This window comes from Pholcus phalangioides, unplaced genomic scaffold (assembly GCF_987345545.1).
Source record: "Pholcus phalangioides strain wild (caught in Gottingen) unplaced genomic scaffold, Ppha-v1.0 ptg000007l_1, whole genome shotgun sequence".
Lineage (NCBI taxonomy): Eukaryota > Metazoa > Arthropoda > Arachnida > Araneae > Pholcidae > Pholcus > Pholcus phalangioides.
In genome coordinates, this window is record NW_028301600.1 from 15,572,527 (window position 1) to 15,589,032 (window position 16,506).

At 36.9% G+C, this 16,506-nt stretch overlaps 1 protein-coding gene across 1 annotated transcript in view; it reads left to right on the forward strand.

The window, feature by feature from the left end:
* The window catches only part of LOC149084964 (periostin-like), a 28,042-nt gene extending 13,776 nt beyond the window's left edge, over positions 1-14,266 (forward strand). The window contains exons 6-11 of the mRNA XM_089232708.1: positions 7,323-7,532; positions 8,463-8,600; positions 8,811-8,983; positions 9,277-9,410; positions 11,758-11,920; positions 13,286-14,266. Coding sequence (XP_089088834.1) covers positions 7,323-7,532; positions 8,463-8,600; positions 8,811-8,983; positions 9,277-9,410; positions 11,758-11,920; positions 13,286-13,501 — 1,034 coding nt within the window. The 3' untranslated portion in view covers positions 13,502-14,266. The remainder of the gene's footprint in view (positions 1-7,322; positions 7,533-8,462; positions 8,601-8,810; positions 8,984-9,276; positions 9,411-11,757; positions 11,921-13,285) is intronic.
* Positions 14,267-16,506: the final 2,240 nt, after the last annotated feature.

A 16,506-nucleotide genomic window follows, 5' to 3' on the forward strand; every position in this document is an offset into this window, starting at 1 on the left:
GGTGAGAAACAAAACAGTGATCTGACAGTTTTAAAAAATGCTTCAATAATGATAGGATGCTCGAAAAGTTACCAATGGTCTAGGGCAGTGGTTCTCAACATTTTTTGCCCATGGCCCTCTTTCAACGATTTCTCATTTCTGTGCTCCCCTTTGCGACCATGATTAATTTCCTCCTCCTCCCCCTTCCGTTTTCCCCTTAGAAGATAGTTATTCAAATATTGTTTAAAGTATAAATATTTTTGAATTTAATTAAATTAATTTTTAATTTATGAAAATACGTGAAAAGCAAAATAAACATAAAAATGTAAATAAACAAAATATGACATAAACAAATAAATAAACATAATACCCTTGAATTTATTTATTTAAAATGTTGCATATGTGTATTAATAAAAATTCTCAATAATTTGGAGGCTCTTATTCCACTTCACACGGTACGAGACCCGTTGTACCCCTCCCCCTACTTTTTGTTAAAATGCCACTGCCCACAAGTGGCAACGCTTGTCACAATAGAGGAAATTACTGTTCAAAAGCGGCTATAAGTAAAATTCAAACAAATTGCAGTTTAATTACATTATGAACATTCATAATTCTTAGTGTAACAAGCAAAAGAAGAGGGATACATAAAAAAATTTCTATATTAAAACTAAGTAATCAATTATTTCAGCTTTTTTCTCATTTTGATGGACAGATTGACGATAAAATAGAGTTAAACAAGAGAATTCACGATAAATTTTATAAAGCTTATTTAGTTCTACCAATATAAAATGTTTTATAATGAGTAAATACCTAAGTAATGTTGTGTGACAACGTACCCAAGTCTGTGACGACTTGCCCCGTGAATGGGGTTGGTTGTCACACTCGACAAGAAGTTTTTAAAAATTTATCTTTCATAGAAAGAGTGATTTTTTTTGTATCCGCAAAAAGCTGTAGTACACGCCGAATGTTCAAACTTGGTGTAGATGCATCAAACATTTGGATTGGTTTGAATTACATACCCGAAATTAACTGAACTGTAAAAAGTATGACGACCATCCGTGGCCTCTCCTACGTATTTTGCATAGATGAGCATTTCGTGTATAAGTATGGAGATGAATAGTATCTCCGAATTATTGTCGAGCTCTACATTCTACACTAACTTGTTCGGGCTCTGAACAAACACATAGTACTAATTTATCAATTTTACAATTCAAAAAAACAAAGCTTGCAACTTTATTAAAATTTTTTCTATAGTAACTAAATACGCGTTTTCGACTTATTTCTGTTAAAGTCCTTATTTGATATTTTAAATTAAAATTAAGAAAAAAGCAATACAAAAAAGTCTTACTTCCTTTTAGATTGCAAAAAATAATGTCAGATTTAATAAAGTGACACTGTATAGACAACAGGGCGTACGGTATTTTATTGACAAATCGTTGATTCTAGATTCCAATTATAAAAGGTATCCAAATAACGTGAACAGATATGTCATTCACGTTTCAAGTTGTTTTGTATAGTTATTAAAACAAAGATTTTAACATTTTATACAGACACCCTGTGATCAAAAACTCAATTAGAACGTTGTTGCCCTGTCTCTCCTGATGACAACAAAAAAATTTCCGAGCTTTTAATCAGCGTTAAATGCAGACAAAACGGTTTATCCATATTTAAAGCAGGTTTTTCCCCAACTTTCCTTCATTTTTTGAATTCGAATATGTAATTGGACTTATGAAAAAGCGTGGGAATATTTTAGTTGGCATCGGGAAAGACAGGGCAACAACTTGGAAATTGGGTTTTTGTCCATATAAAAAGTTAACATATTTATTTTAATTACTATAAAAAAACTTGCAACATGAATGGCATATCTGAGTACTTCAAGTTATTGGAAACCTTTTATAAATGGAGGTATGCTTCTAGCACCAACGGTTCGCCAATAAAATGTCATACGACCTGTAACCTATGCATTTACATGCAACACTTTCGTTTTTATTTCCTTCCTCATATTAATGTTATTTAAGTGGGAGGAAAAATTGCGAATATAAGATATAAGATATAAAATATATTGCGAATAAGATATTCTATGTATTTTGTTTGAAATTAATCATTTTTGGCCACTCTTTTCACAAATTTCTTCGTGAGCCCCCCCCCCCTTATCAGCAGCCGTAGCTCCCCTTTTGCAAGATTTTCATCCGTGGCCACAACGGAATATCTTAAGGCCCCCGGTTGAGAACCACTGGTCTAAGGCATAGGCTCAAACTTTTGTCACCAGGAGCTTTCTTTCCCTATTCATGGTTCATTTGCGACTCTCAAAAATAGTTTAGTTGATATGGTGAATTCACAAAAAAGAACCACTTCAAAGCATAAATAGGTACACGCATCAATACCTCCACGTCATCGCGACACACACTTTGGGCACACTAGGGCAATAATACTATATAACGTGATGATTGAGTAGTTGTAAACTGAAGAGCCAAAAAAACTGGTCCAGGCATGCGTATGCAAATAAAGAGATATGAAACCAATCAGAGTACGGCGCTGCGGTCGGCAACGCCTATATAACACAACAAGTGTCTGGCATAGTTGTTAGATCGGTTACTGCTGCTACAATGGCAGGTTATCGAGATTTAAGTGAGTTTGAACGTGGTGTTATAGTCGGCGCACGAGAGATGGGACATAGCATCTCCGAGGTAGCGATGAAATTTGGATTTTCACGTACGACCATTTCACGAGTGTACCGTGAATATCGGGAATCCGGTAAAGAATTAAATCTACGACGTCGCTGCGGCCGGAAAAAGATCATGGAAGAACGGGACCAACGACGACTGACGAGAATCATTAAACGTGACAGACGTGCAACCCTTCCGCAAATTGCTGCAGATTTCAATGCTGGGCCATCAACAAGTGTCAGCGTGCGAACCATTCAACGAAACATCATCGATATGTGCTTTCGGAGCCGAAGGCCCACTCGTGTACCCTTGATGACTGCACGACACAAAGCTTTACGCCTCGCCTGGGCCCGACAACATCGACATTGGACTGTTGAGGACTGGAAACACGTTGCCTGGTCTGACGAGTCTCGTTTCCAATTGCTTCGAGCTGATGGACGTGTACGTGTATGGAGACAACCTCATGAATCCATGGACCCTATATGTCAACAGGGGACTGTTCAAGCTGGTGGAGGCTCTGTGATGGTATGGGGCGTGTGCAGTTGGCGTGATATGGGACCCCTGATACGTCTAGATACGACTCTGACAGGTGACGGATACGTAAGCATCCTGTCTGATCACCTGCACCCATTCATGTCCATTGTGCATTCCGACGGACTTGGACAATTTCAGCAGGACAATGCGACACCCCCACACGTCCAGAATTGCTACAAAATGGCTCCAGGAACACTCTTCTGACTTTAGACACTTCCGCTGGCCACCTAAATCCCCAGACATGAACATTATTGAACATATCTGGGATGTCTTGCAACGTGCTGTTCAGAAGAGATCTCCACCCCCTCTTACTCCTACGGATTTATGGACAGCCCTTGCAGGATTCATGGTGTCAATTACCTCCAGCACTACTTCAGACATTAGTCGAGTCCATGCCACGTCGTGTTGCGGCACTTCTGCGGGCTCGCGGGGGCCTTACACGATATTAGGCAGGTGAACCAGTTTTTTTGGCTCTTCAGTGTATAAGCAACTACAGCCGCACAGTTCGTGCTGCTAATCACGCATCTACAGTAGTCTCGATAATTTGAGGTGAACGGGATGAATTACTGAAAACTCAAATTATCCGAAAAATAATAGAAAACGGATTTGTGGATGGGGGGGGGGGAGATCTTATACCGGCTTTGAATGTCCCCCCCCCCCCAAAAACACCTTCTGTTCATTTCACAACTGCCAATACTCATAGACTCTGGTTGAGGAAGGCTGACAGGGAATCCCGATATTAATTTTCTTGCACTATAAATTTTTTACTGCAGTGGGGGTCTGGGGATCTACCAGAGACCCTAGTCTAGGGATCAGGACCTCCATCCAACTGAAATTATTCGCATTCGTGAGAAAAATGGGATAAAATTTAAAGAAAACTCGTACCAGGCGAAAAACAGAGAGGTTTCGAAAAGGAATTTTGAAAAATTCCAGCACCTCGTATTATCCAGATTCTCGAAGTTCCGAGACTCTACTGCAGTGATTCCCAACGCGGGCGTTAACGCCCCGATGGAACGTTCCGGGGGGGGGGGGGTGGTAGAAGCTACGGGTATAACATAGGATCCTATGGGTTAGATTGCGTTGGGGGACGATGGGAGAAAAAAATTTCTGAACAAGGGGGTGATGGGACAGAAAAAGTTGGGAAACTATGCTGTCCTGTATTGGGTTATTTATTATCAGAGTGCTGAAAGGACTTCTCCTCCTCCCTTCTCTCTATAGATTATAATTGAACGACCACAGCTACTTTACGAACACGTTCCGTTCCGAACACCTTGACGTAAGTAAAAAATTTACTTACGCAATGGCCAATAGATTCAGGAATGGAAGTTTAGATTTTCGGATGTTGCTGAGGAAAGTGCCCTCCTTGATTCTAAGTGTTATAGATTTAATATTTCATTTGATGTAAATATAAACGGTTCCTACGTATTCGCGAATTTTTGAACGGCCTTAAAATCTGACAAACAACAAAGGAGATAACAAAACAACATGAAATAAAGAGAAACATGTAATGTACAAAGCAATACATTTACAATACAAAACGATACATTTACAATACAGAACAGTACATTTACAATACAATACAAATACATTTTTTTTCATACATTGTTCCATTTAATTTGATATTCGGATGACCCTGAAAATCCTCCTCAGCGAAATTTGTCGATGCGTTAGGGTACGAACATAGTGCACGCTGGTTTCCGACTCTGCAAATCGACGCCGTTGCTGATTGGTTAGAAACCTGAAGTTCAAGTTTTTAACCCTTTCACCGGCAATCCCGAGATATCTCGCCAAACTTGATCTGCTTTATTCTCCCTGCCACCTCGAAATATTTCGTCTTCTAAAAACGCGTTGAAGGTATTTTTACAGTAAAATACGTTTTCCATCCTCCCTCCAACCAATCAACTGCCAGTAGGTGGAGTCAGCACTTGTTCAATGTTAAATAAGAGAAAAGGCAAGAAAAAGAGATTGTGTGTGTTTTTTTTCCTTTCTTTTAGTAAAGAAATATACATGAGTATAAATAAAATACAAAACAAATTTCCCCAAAAAAAGAGTATTTCTCTTCCTATAGAAAGCCACACACGTCATGGCAGGTGTTTTTGTATCATAGTGAGGGAAATAAAAACGATGGGCGCATATAAATTTTATTGTTGGGGGAAAGAAATTATCAGCTAGCAATCAGAAGAAAAGGATAATTCTTCTTGAAAATAGTGACAATTTGCGAAGGTTTCGCAGTTTCAAATGTGGCAGTTATAACGCAGATCAGAAAAATTTTAAAAACTGCTCAAAGGGCAAACCAATCCGTAACGGTACCGACTTGCAGAATCGGAAATCAGCGTGCGTTCGTACCTTTATGTTGGTGTTTCCTCCTTTTATTGTGTCCTAGATTTATTCTTTTGTAAACCGGGTAAAGCATAAGACTCTGTTTTTGTGATTGTGACATTTCTTCAGCCAGCTCATTGGCATCGGAGCCGTGGGTGAGTTAAGGTTCTTTAACGGAAGTTGGAGACGTTAAGATTTCCTAGTGTGATTCATAAAGAAGTAAGGATACAATTCCCGGATGCTTTAAAACGGTAACAGTTGAAGACGTGGAACACAACTGCTATCCGTTGAGTAGATTTACTCATATAGTTTTGTGTGCCAACCGCTGAGGGAAGTGGCGTAAACGCGCACGCTAGTGCATGCGTCATGTGACTTACCAATCAAAATGGCTACGTCTGCAGTGAAGAGGTGTTTTGCCTTCTTAATTGAGTATAACGGAATCCGTAACTATTGTGCAACGACATTTTCAATCCATTTTGGAGTATAAAGTTGCTACTGTCGTCGTAAAAGTGTGGCATCAATCAAAGACTAGACGTATCCAGAAAAGAGAGCCCGTGACAGTTCTCTTGTGAAAAAGGAGGGCTGTACACCTTTTCCATGGACACAACATTAGAACAGACACACTATTGCCTATCTCAATTGCGTAAGTAGTGGGACACGTACTTCATGAGTACATATACCTAACGGATCGCAGTTGTAGTCCATGTCTTCAACTGTTACTGTTTTGCAGTACCTGGAGACTGTATACTTATTTATGAATCACCCGGTATAATAACACAGCATACGGAAGTAAAGCAAATACAGTGAAAACTCACTACAAAGATATTCAATATAATGATAAAAATCTCTCTACAACAATATTATTTTTAAGTCTTGTTTGGAAATGTCTGTCCTTTAACATTAATTTGCCTCTCGATATAACGATGATCCCTCAACCTCGGCAACTTTATTTTTCCTTGGTTCGCAGAGTATCGTTATATCGAGGTTTCACTGTAATGTATTAGACCGGCCATTAACTGGAAGTGACTTGAAGTGATAAACAAGTCGCATGTAGATGTCTGTGGTCCTAAGACTGATCCCATTGCACAGAAATTACGAGAACTTCGTCGATTAGCAACGATCTTCAGCTAGTGATTTCTGGCCAACAGCAGACGACAAAAATTTCCGATTCGAATAAGAGCTCATGCTTCTTGCCGTATCTGCACAGGCGCAGTACTGTTGTTTACTTTTTTCTGCGCCACGCGTTCAGTTGTTTTCCTCCTCCTCTCGGTCTATTCTCTCTCTTTCTCCTTTCCCGCGTGAACATGGAAGCTGAAATTTGATAATTGCAGTTCATAGGTCGTGACGATAAGCAGCAATCGATTGAATATAACTTTTCATTTGTTTACAACAAGAACGCCTTCTTCAAGTTTGTGTCAGATGTCTCATTAAGTATGGACTTAATAAATTTTCTCAAAAGCTTTTAATATTTCCTCAAAATTATTTAACGAATACACTCGTCTGCATGGAGTGCTGTCACGAACTGAGTAGCGTGTAAAGGTCATTTTTGGGGAGGGGGGGGGGACGTCAAACGCCCTTTGTCATCGGAATCAATGCCGGCTGTTGCAGCTCACGTATAGCTTGCCGCATGTTGTCGCTTCCTGTGAACGATCGGCCTTATCGGTAAAGCAAAAACGTGACGTTGAAATAAGGCAGCAAATCTTCTTACTTTTTGATCACTATTTTGTATGTAATTCAATAGCAAAAACTTTTCAATTAATTTTCATCTAATTTTGGTACCTTCAGCGACATACTTATCAAATACATATATAAATTTCTTTTCAGATCTGTTGAATTACCACATTTTAAATTCGCTGTGGTGTAGCTCATCTCTTGGTAAAGAGAATAAAATCAAGAGTTTAGAAGGGAGCAGTTTGCGTCTTTGGTGCAACGAATCGAGCATACTCGTTGATGACGCTCGAGTAATTCAAAGTGATATCATCGCTTCGAATGGAATCGTTCATCAGATTGATAAAATTCTTATCCCTGAAAAAGGTTCATGTCCTTTTAAGCAATGATTATTTCATAGTGCAAAAAAAAATGTATACTTCTAATTTTATTTATAAAAAAGAATACTCGAATCTGATCATGTGGCATATTTTGAGAAAACAAAGGTTTTTAAATGTTGCAGTCTGTGTTTCAAATGTAGGCACAGTATGAAAATTGCAGTAAACAGAAAACCAGATAACAGCAAAAACATTGCTTGAGATTTATCCAAATACATACAAGGCTGCATGTGCATAGTATCAAATTTTGAAAATGTAAATAAATATATAGAGGGTGTATTAAAAAGTATGAAAAACAAGTGTGTCAAAGGTTTAGGCACAAATCGAAATAACATGTTTCCCGTATTCCTAGATTACGCACAAAAATATTGCGCATAATGATAGAGTTACCTTAGCATTTCAAATCACTTCAAATGCATTCTTTTCGTATGGACAGAACAGGATTTTGTGAACTTTTTTGGACGCAAAGAACGTATTTGATTCAATAATGAAATAAGTTATTCCGCTTTTATAATCGTGTACCTGACACGTAATCTTTATCGCCCATATCACACACAGCTAATTATTTGCAAAAAATATCGTTTATGTCTAAACTTTTAAAACATCTTATTTTCACATTTTTATGAGCTCAGTGTATTCGGTCGTAATTTTTCAATCTGATATGTATTATACTTGAGGTAGAGGGCCGTGTAGTTTCACATCTATTGAAATTTAAAAGATTTTTTTTTCTTCTATCTCAGTAGATTGAAATTTTATTTCCAGAAAATATAAAATTTTTGTACTGTGCCAACCTTAAACTTTTGAGACAGGCTGTACTTTGTACCATAATACCAAATTTACTGTACGTCTCTCTGTAAAGTTAATGAATCATAATTGAAATACTCTTTTATAAAAATAATAAAAGTATGTTTTTTTTCAGTGTTTTCTCTGGCAGAACTATTACGAAGAAGAGAACTGACGATGTTCTTAAAACTGACAGAAGCCGGTGGGTTACTTAATGTAATCGAAAGGAGAGGAGCCTATTCTGTGTTCGCTCCAACAAATAGTGCGTTCGAAGGTAAAATAACCAAATAATAAATGTATCAAGAGTTGTGTCATTTATTAATTAATTATTCGACCTATTAAATAAGATTTTAAATCGAAGATGTTTATACCCGCAATACTCCATAGCATTATTGTAATCAAATTGAAAAGTTTTAGCATTTAGAATTATTGCATATATAGCATAAAAAAAAAAAGTAAATAACTAAATATATTGTTATTTCAGACTTGTCTAACGACACGCTGTCTTCAATATTCACTGATTCAACTCTTGCTCGCTCTATTGCCAGTTACCATATAACATCCGGGAGACAAGTGACATCTAGTTTTATCGACGGACAAAACTTACCAACTCTAAAAGGTAGAGCTTCCACTTTGCGGATCAAAATGCACAGAAAGGCAAGTAAGGTTATATCGAATTTTTTACTATAGTCGGTATTAGCTTAAAAATTTCGATGTGATGCCAGTCATAAGACCACTGAAAGAATGCAACGTAAAAATTACTGAAGAAATTGAAAACGAAGCTATATATATACTGTATATATTTTACAAGTAAGGGTTTTATATATATACAATCTTCATAGTAAGTTATTCTATTGAGATGTACACACATACACACAGTAACTGTTTGAATTATTTATTATTATCATTAGAAAAATTAAGATTTAAGCTCATGTGCTCTTCGTTTTCAGAGAACAACGTTGGAAACATCGTACTTGGCCGTTGCGAATATTGAAGCACGTAATGGTATATTGCATGAGATGAACAAAGTTATGATTCCCCCAGAATACAGCATTTTACAAATTCTGGAGGAAGGTAATTACAGGTTAGTTATATAATTGGGTTTTTTTTAATAATGGATCTAAAAATAGTGACTCAAGAGATATAATATGACCTGCCCAGGTTCAAAATATGATCAATATTTTTCAACATTACAAATACGACTTGGGCTAATTTACTTTCGACTTAGGCTAAATGGCTTCTTTTCAACTTCGCTAACCTAAAATGGAAGATTATACTGATCAAATTATCAATAAATTAAGAGCAACGATGTTTAAATTTAAGACTATCATCTCACACCAAAGTTTGAAAAAGTGTTTTTTGCATGGGCGCGCGTTCCTACGTATTTTATATGGATTAAAAGTTTAGGGCGATGCATATAAAAACTCAATTTACAGAGTGTTTCAAAAAGAATCACCCGATTTGAAATGCGTATATTACGAAAAATATTGAGTATAGACACTTAAGATGAATTTTATATTACATGGCTAATCATGAAGTTTTTTTACAAACCAAATTAAAGGTGCTCAATATGTCCACCATGGGATGCACGGCATACGTCTATACGGTAGTCAAATCCGTCCCAAACTTTTACGAGCATGTTTGCATCCACTGCGAGTAGATTACTGTGGACTACACATGCGAAACTGTCGGATGAGCTCCACATTTTCGTCTGGCATGCGGGGACGGCCAGGGGACAGACGGCCTTTACACAAATAACCCGTGTCTCAAAATTGTTTATACCATCGCCTAATGCTCTGAGCGGTAGGAAGTTCAACACCATGGTATTGTCGACGAAAAGCACGATGAACAGTTGTTACGGACTCACACTTCGCGGAGCTTAGAACACAAAACGATTTCTGTTGTGCAGTCACCATCTTGACAAACACTGAAGTGATGGCCGAAGGAACAGCGTTAGCGCTACCTGCGTGGAAAACTCGAGATTTCCCCTCTTTCTACCTATACATTATTCGATCAAAACGGATTAAAAGCTGAATGGTTATGATTTCTTTAAATCAGATGATTCTTTTTAAAAAACACTCTGTATACTATAAATCATCTTTATGACTGTTTTCGACGTGATGTTCTACAAACAAACAGTTCTTCACACAATAGCACGAATCCAATTTCATATACGTCAACTTTATTTGTATAAAGTTTTACTATTCATGTATCAGAATCCTGATTGGTACCCCAGAGTGAATACACAAATAAGCACTATGAGATCACATATCATTACCTAAAAAACAAATTTTCAAAAAATCATGTTTTCTTGCTCCGAGAATATGATATTATCAGACAGCAGCAATCATTTTACATGTTTAAGAAGGCTATAAAAGATCGCATACTGGAAATAACAGATATTGAGCGGGTTGTTTCATTCGATGGTTAATGAATTTGTAAATTTTAAGAAAAATATTTAAATATGTTTGGTGTAGGAAAATATACCTGTAATATGTATATGTAACACATCAGAGTCTAGTATAACATATGAAAGCAATATATTTGGTGTGACTTGCCTCTGCAGCTATTGTAGAATATATCTTTGCATGTTGCCAAAAATGTTTGTATATAATTCATTAATACAATACATGGAAGGTTATTTATATCCCTTTGGGTCGAAAGGAGTTCGTTTATAATTTATTGTCTGTTATCTATTGTGCTGTTTGTTAAATAAAAAAACCAAAAGACATACAATTGGGAAGCTAGAGCAATATAATATAAAGAAGGTACACACATCATTGTATGTGCGTTGTTGTGGCGTAAAACAAGGTAGATCAAGCCCAGACAGGGTAAATACTGTAGTGTTAATGGTAGCCTTAGCCACAGGATAGTACAGTACTAAATTAAGATACTGCACGGAATTGATTCCAGTATTATTGCTATTTGATATGAAGAGTGATCCATAAAAATGATTGTTTTCTAGAGTTTCAAGAAATTAATAAAAGAAAATGTACAACATTTATGCATACAGAGTGTAAAATATGACTATAAGAACAATGCCACTCAACGAATCTTAGGGGTCATTCAAGTATTACGTCAGCATCGGGGGGGAGGGGTTTCGGATTTGTTGACAAGGGTGGGAGGGGGGTTTGAAGGTTTCTTACGTCATCAACCACCCCTTTTTGAAGATATGAAATATTCTATAGCTGCTGACGGGGGGGAGGGGGTCAGTGTTTTGCTGACAAGGGGGGAGGGGGTTAAAAATGGCTGGAAATCTACTTACGTAATACTTGAATGGCCCCTTACCTTAGAAATGTGAGTGCTGGACGGAGAGTAGATATGTCTATCTACATCAAGAATATTTGTGATTTTTATAACATCTATGAATTTAATTTCTTTTTACAGAACCAAATAATTTTTTAATTCTAATTTTGGAAATGTATTTTCAGTGTATTTACAACCCTTTTAAATCAAACAAGACCGAATCTTCTACTTTCCTTGAATAACGTTTCGGCAACATATACAGTATTTGCTCCAGATGACCAAGCTATGCAAAACACTCCGCCAGGAATGGCAGCCAGATTATTAGTCGACGAAACACTTTTATACAAGGTAAGTACTTTTAAGTACACTAAGTTAGTACAATTTTGTATATTATTTGAATTTTTCGTCCTACACTGGTGTCCATAAATTTTGGGGCAAAAATTTCCAGAAAAAATAATCCTAATTAATTTGTAATTATGAATGTATTAATTTAGAATGCAGAAAGATTCAACATAAATTTATGAGGAAAGATATTTTCATCCCTACACGGGCATTAATTCATGCTTAAAAAAGATACTATTTTTGGGTCTTTGGCGAGATTAAAGTTATATTTTACAAGCCCAAGCCGAGGTCGTGTGAGAAATTCGAGATAAAATTCTTGGCACCTGTATATTATATTGCTAATGCACCACGGGCAGCCTACATAGACATGAATGAACGCCAGAACTTTGGCACTGGACTTATCCCGTTGCCGAGATCTCTTCCAGCCCAGCTTCGTGGCAGAGTCTAGAACACTTTATAAAGAACAAACAAAAATGTTTACAGCATATTTTCCCCGGACAAATGGGTACTGTCGCGATTAACAAATTTTGTGATTGCAGACGAGATGGGGTTGGAGAAAAGTTTCTGGGTTTTTTGTTGAGAGAGAGACGAATGAATGTACACATATTAGGATGGAGGTATATTTTAAAAGCAATTGGAGGGGGCCCCATGCCATCTCATCTGTTATCTTACATTTGTCATATTATATACGTAGAATTTCCTCGGGGGGGGGGGGGTGTCAGACTTTTTTTCTGCAAAATAACACTATAATCTTGGCTTTGGGAGGGGTGGTTAGCACTTTAAAATTTCCCTTTGCGTACGCCAATGTACACAGGATACAAAAAAGAAAACGAAATGAGAATCTTATTGTGAAATATAAAATATATGCATTTGGAGCGAGTCATCTCGGTTAACACCTTATTGATGAGCAAATGGGTTTCATAACTTGCAGATTAGAAATCAGTTTTATTGGGTTGAGTTCACTCGCTCCGGTGGATTTGATGAAAAAATACAAAATAGAAATATTGTGTGGGGGAAAATATATGCAATTAGCCTACATAGACTAGAAATGCTCATTTCAGATCGCTATTGCTGGATACTGGGGTCGATGGTTCTACAGGAAATGAAGTCGCAAGAATTCGATCCAGAATCTGGAGAACTGAATTTTACTGGGATTTGGGGTAAAAATTAATATCACCCCTCTCGTATCTCTGCCCACGATCGTAAGGATGATAAATTAAGGAGTGATGATACGAGTTCAATACAATTACTAACGAAAAATTTTATATACAATTGTTATTTCCGGTTTTAGGTGTGAAAAGTTTTACCACTTCCATTCATAAGTTTTGTAAAATAATTTTAAATGGTCATGAATATTTTTTTCTTTTGCAGATGATGGCTATTCATATTGTTCCGGAGTATATTCCTCTACAAGGTTTAGAGCCTGGACTGACCTACGAGTACCAGACAGTTAATGATATCAGTTTAACACTTAGGAGGGAAGTTCACGATACAGTAACAGTGGCGCAGATGTCCACAGTTACAGTACCAGACTCTAAAGCGACTAATGGGATCGTCCATAAAGTATCGCGATTCATCGAACTTTGATCACCGATGAGAACGAACTAGTGAACTATTTCTGGAGAGGGGGGGGGGGGGAATCATAGAAATGAGGGGTTCACAACTATAGTAGAAGACCAAGTCCATTTATCTTTATTATGGATAATAACATCTTAAAGTTTTTGTAAGAGCAGGGCACTAGAAAATGATAGTTTTAACCGAACTTTGACATGCTTAATTCCTTTACATCACTTGAACTGAATTAGTTATCAAAGACTTGAGTGTTATTATCCATAATAAACATAAATGGACTTGGTCTACTATGGTTGTTTGACCCCCTCAAATGTCTTTTTTTTTTTACGTGTCTTTCATTTTTTGGAGTTTGATGAGAGTCGCACTGTGTATAATACTGAATTTTAAAAAAATTCCGTCGTTCAAGGAGGATAACCTTCAAAGTTATGTCCACCGGCAAAAGGAATTCGAGAAACAAGTTTATTAATGCAAGTAGAAGATGCATTCAAGGTCAGTGGCGTTTCAACGACTGGACCAACGGGACACTTCCAAGTCAAAACGAAGTCCCCAAATTATTGAAGACTCATTAATTCTGAAATCAATTCTTACATTAATTCTGGATTTTTTTTAAATATTTCCGAATTATTTCTTAAACTAATTCTGAAAATCATTAGCTTTATTTTTTCAATAATTTCATATTTTTAATTCTTCTGAGAAATGATTTCGTTCATTATGAAGCTTTTTTAAAAAATTCTAATTTGTTTTATTATTCTGAGTCTTCATAAATTTTTTGTTCATTAGGCTTGTGTATTGTTTCAGTATTTCTGTATGTAATGAGGTACATATATTTTAACACCGACTTTCCCCCCCCCCCCCATAAAAATATTTTACGAATTGGAATTCAAGCGGGGGTCCCCGAACAATAGTACGTCCGTGTTCAATTTAATTGGATTTGAGATCGATTCTGCACTTTTTTTCCCAATTCGGCCTGGCGAACTCGCCAGATTAATTCCATGATTTCAACTAATTTCCAATCTAAATAAAATCTAGTGCAAATACACAAAATACAGATCCAGCTAGATCCCTAAAAACATTCTACACAAAATGTTACATATATTGTATGTTCAAAATATCCCACAGGTCAACAGGAATCTAGCAGATTATAGGGCGCTTTTTAGTGAATCAGGTACGCAAACGAAAAAACGACCGTGCTCTAACGTAAAGATTTTAGTTTCGACAAATATGTACAATAAATGCGAAATATAAGGGGTCATTCAAGTATTGTCAGCATCGAGGGGAGGGGATTTCGGATTTGCTGACAAGGGAGCTTTCAAGGTTGCTCCTCTCCTCCTAATTCCTAAGCTTTGATTGCAAACTTAATTTTTCTTTTTGAATACCCCGATAGTGATATTTTTCCAAACATGTCTTCTTATAAGAGTGAAAGAACAGGTGGGGGTGCCTGCATTCTTTTACACTGCCTTAATTAAGCTTTTTCCAATGTGCGGTTAGGACAAGGTTACTATATTGCCGATTCGTCAAATAGAGATCACCCGAGTTTCTTGCCAATTCGCTTGTAAGCAAAGGAGTTAAAATTATTTCGATGTGTAAAAATCTGCGTGAGAACAGTCATAACAAATTTGTTATAAAAACTTCCACCCTAGCGCCGACCCTGGCATTCGTGGCATTCTCCGAGTCAGCCCATCAATGTGGACGGCACTATGGATAGAATCAAATATGCATTGATCTTTGCAAAACACTTGCACCCCCCAGTGTTTTTACATATATCAAATTCCTCGCAAAGAGGGAAGAACTGGCTGTTTTTTTGCAGAGAAATGGACCTGACGCCAATAGAATTGAAGCGTTTGTTGAAATGCAATAACAATAGTCTTCAAATACCTGTGATAATAGAAAAAAGTATGGTGAGGAATAGTAAATCATTTTCACCCCTGGAAATAATGAATGTAAACAACCTGTTAATCAGGAAGTCCGGGTTGTAACCAATAGCTCAAATAATGACCATCGTACAGTATTTTTACCTAGTCGAGGACCACAAAATGACCTCACAGGCACGGCCCAATTGCTGGCCACTTGTCTTGAGTCCTTCCTGGCTCATCTAACCATTGTCGGGCTGCACATGGTTATTCTAGATATTAGCAGATCACATTAATGGGAGTCTATAATTTGTTAGGATTTCAAATTAATCACTGAAAGTAACATTTATGCCTGAAGTGTAACCAGTACAGACTTGAGCGGAAACATGGACATTCACAAGCAAGACGATACAAATGGCTACAGACATGGAGCATGGAAAGGTGTATGGTAGGTGTCACAAGGGGAGACAGAAAACAAATCACTTAGATAAGATTGGGACAAATGACATTTTCATTTCCACCAATTTCTCACAGAAATTCACAAAAATATTAAAAGCTTTCTCGGTCGTCCGTAATTTCACTCACATGACCAATATTTTCCATTTTTCTTACGAGAATATTTACGTTTTATAATTTTGTCTTGCACTGTATTTGTACATACTAAGGTTTAATTAACATTGTATACCAGTATAAAATGTTTGGGCTTTTCCATGGTTCAGATTAATTTTTCCCTTTGTTTAAACACAATTTATGAATGATTTTAAAGCACAATCGGCCTTAGGCACACCCCACTAAAAAATAAATTAATCTTGAAAAGGGGCACTGAAGAAAATGAGAATAAAGCAGTAGCCCCAAAAAAAAAAAGAACCTTATATTTTCAAGCAGTTTGGTTGACTTCAACATTAGGTGCTAGGTTGAACTTGTACTAATGAAAAAAGCAGTTCCACTTACCTCAGTCTACCTTTCATTTTTTTTCAATTTGGTCTTTCGTTACAATAAAGGAACTGCAAAAATGTCCGAGCCCACAGTGGGAGGAAATAACCACCTTTTAATTGTGATCATATCATGACATTTGACGGAAAAAGTTGAAGTGCCCATCTAGGAGTTTGGTATAAGTATTGCAAGAAATTGCATGAATAAAGTTAAAATATGTTTAAAGATTTTTTGTTC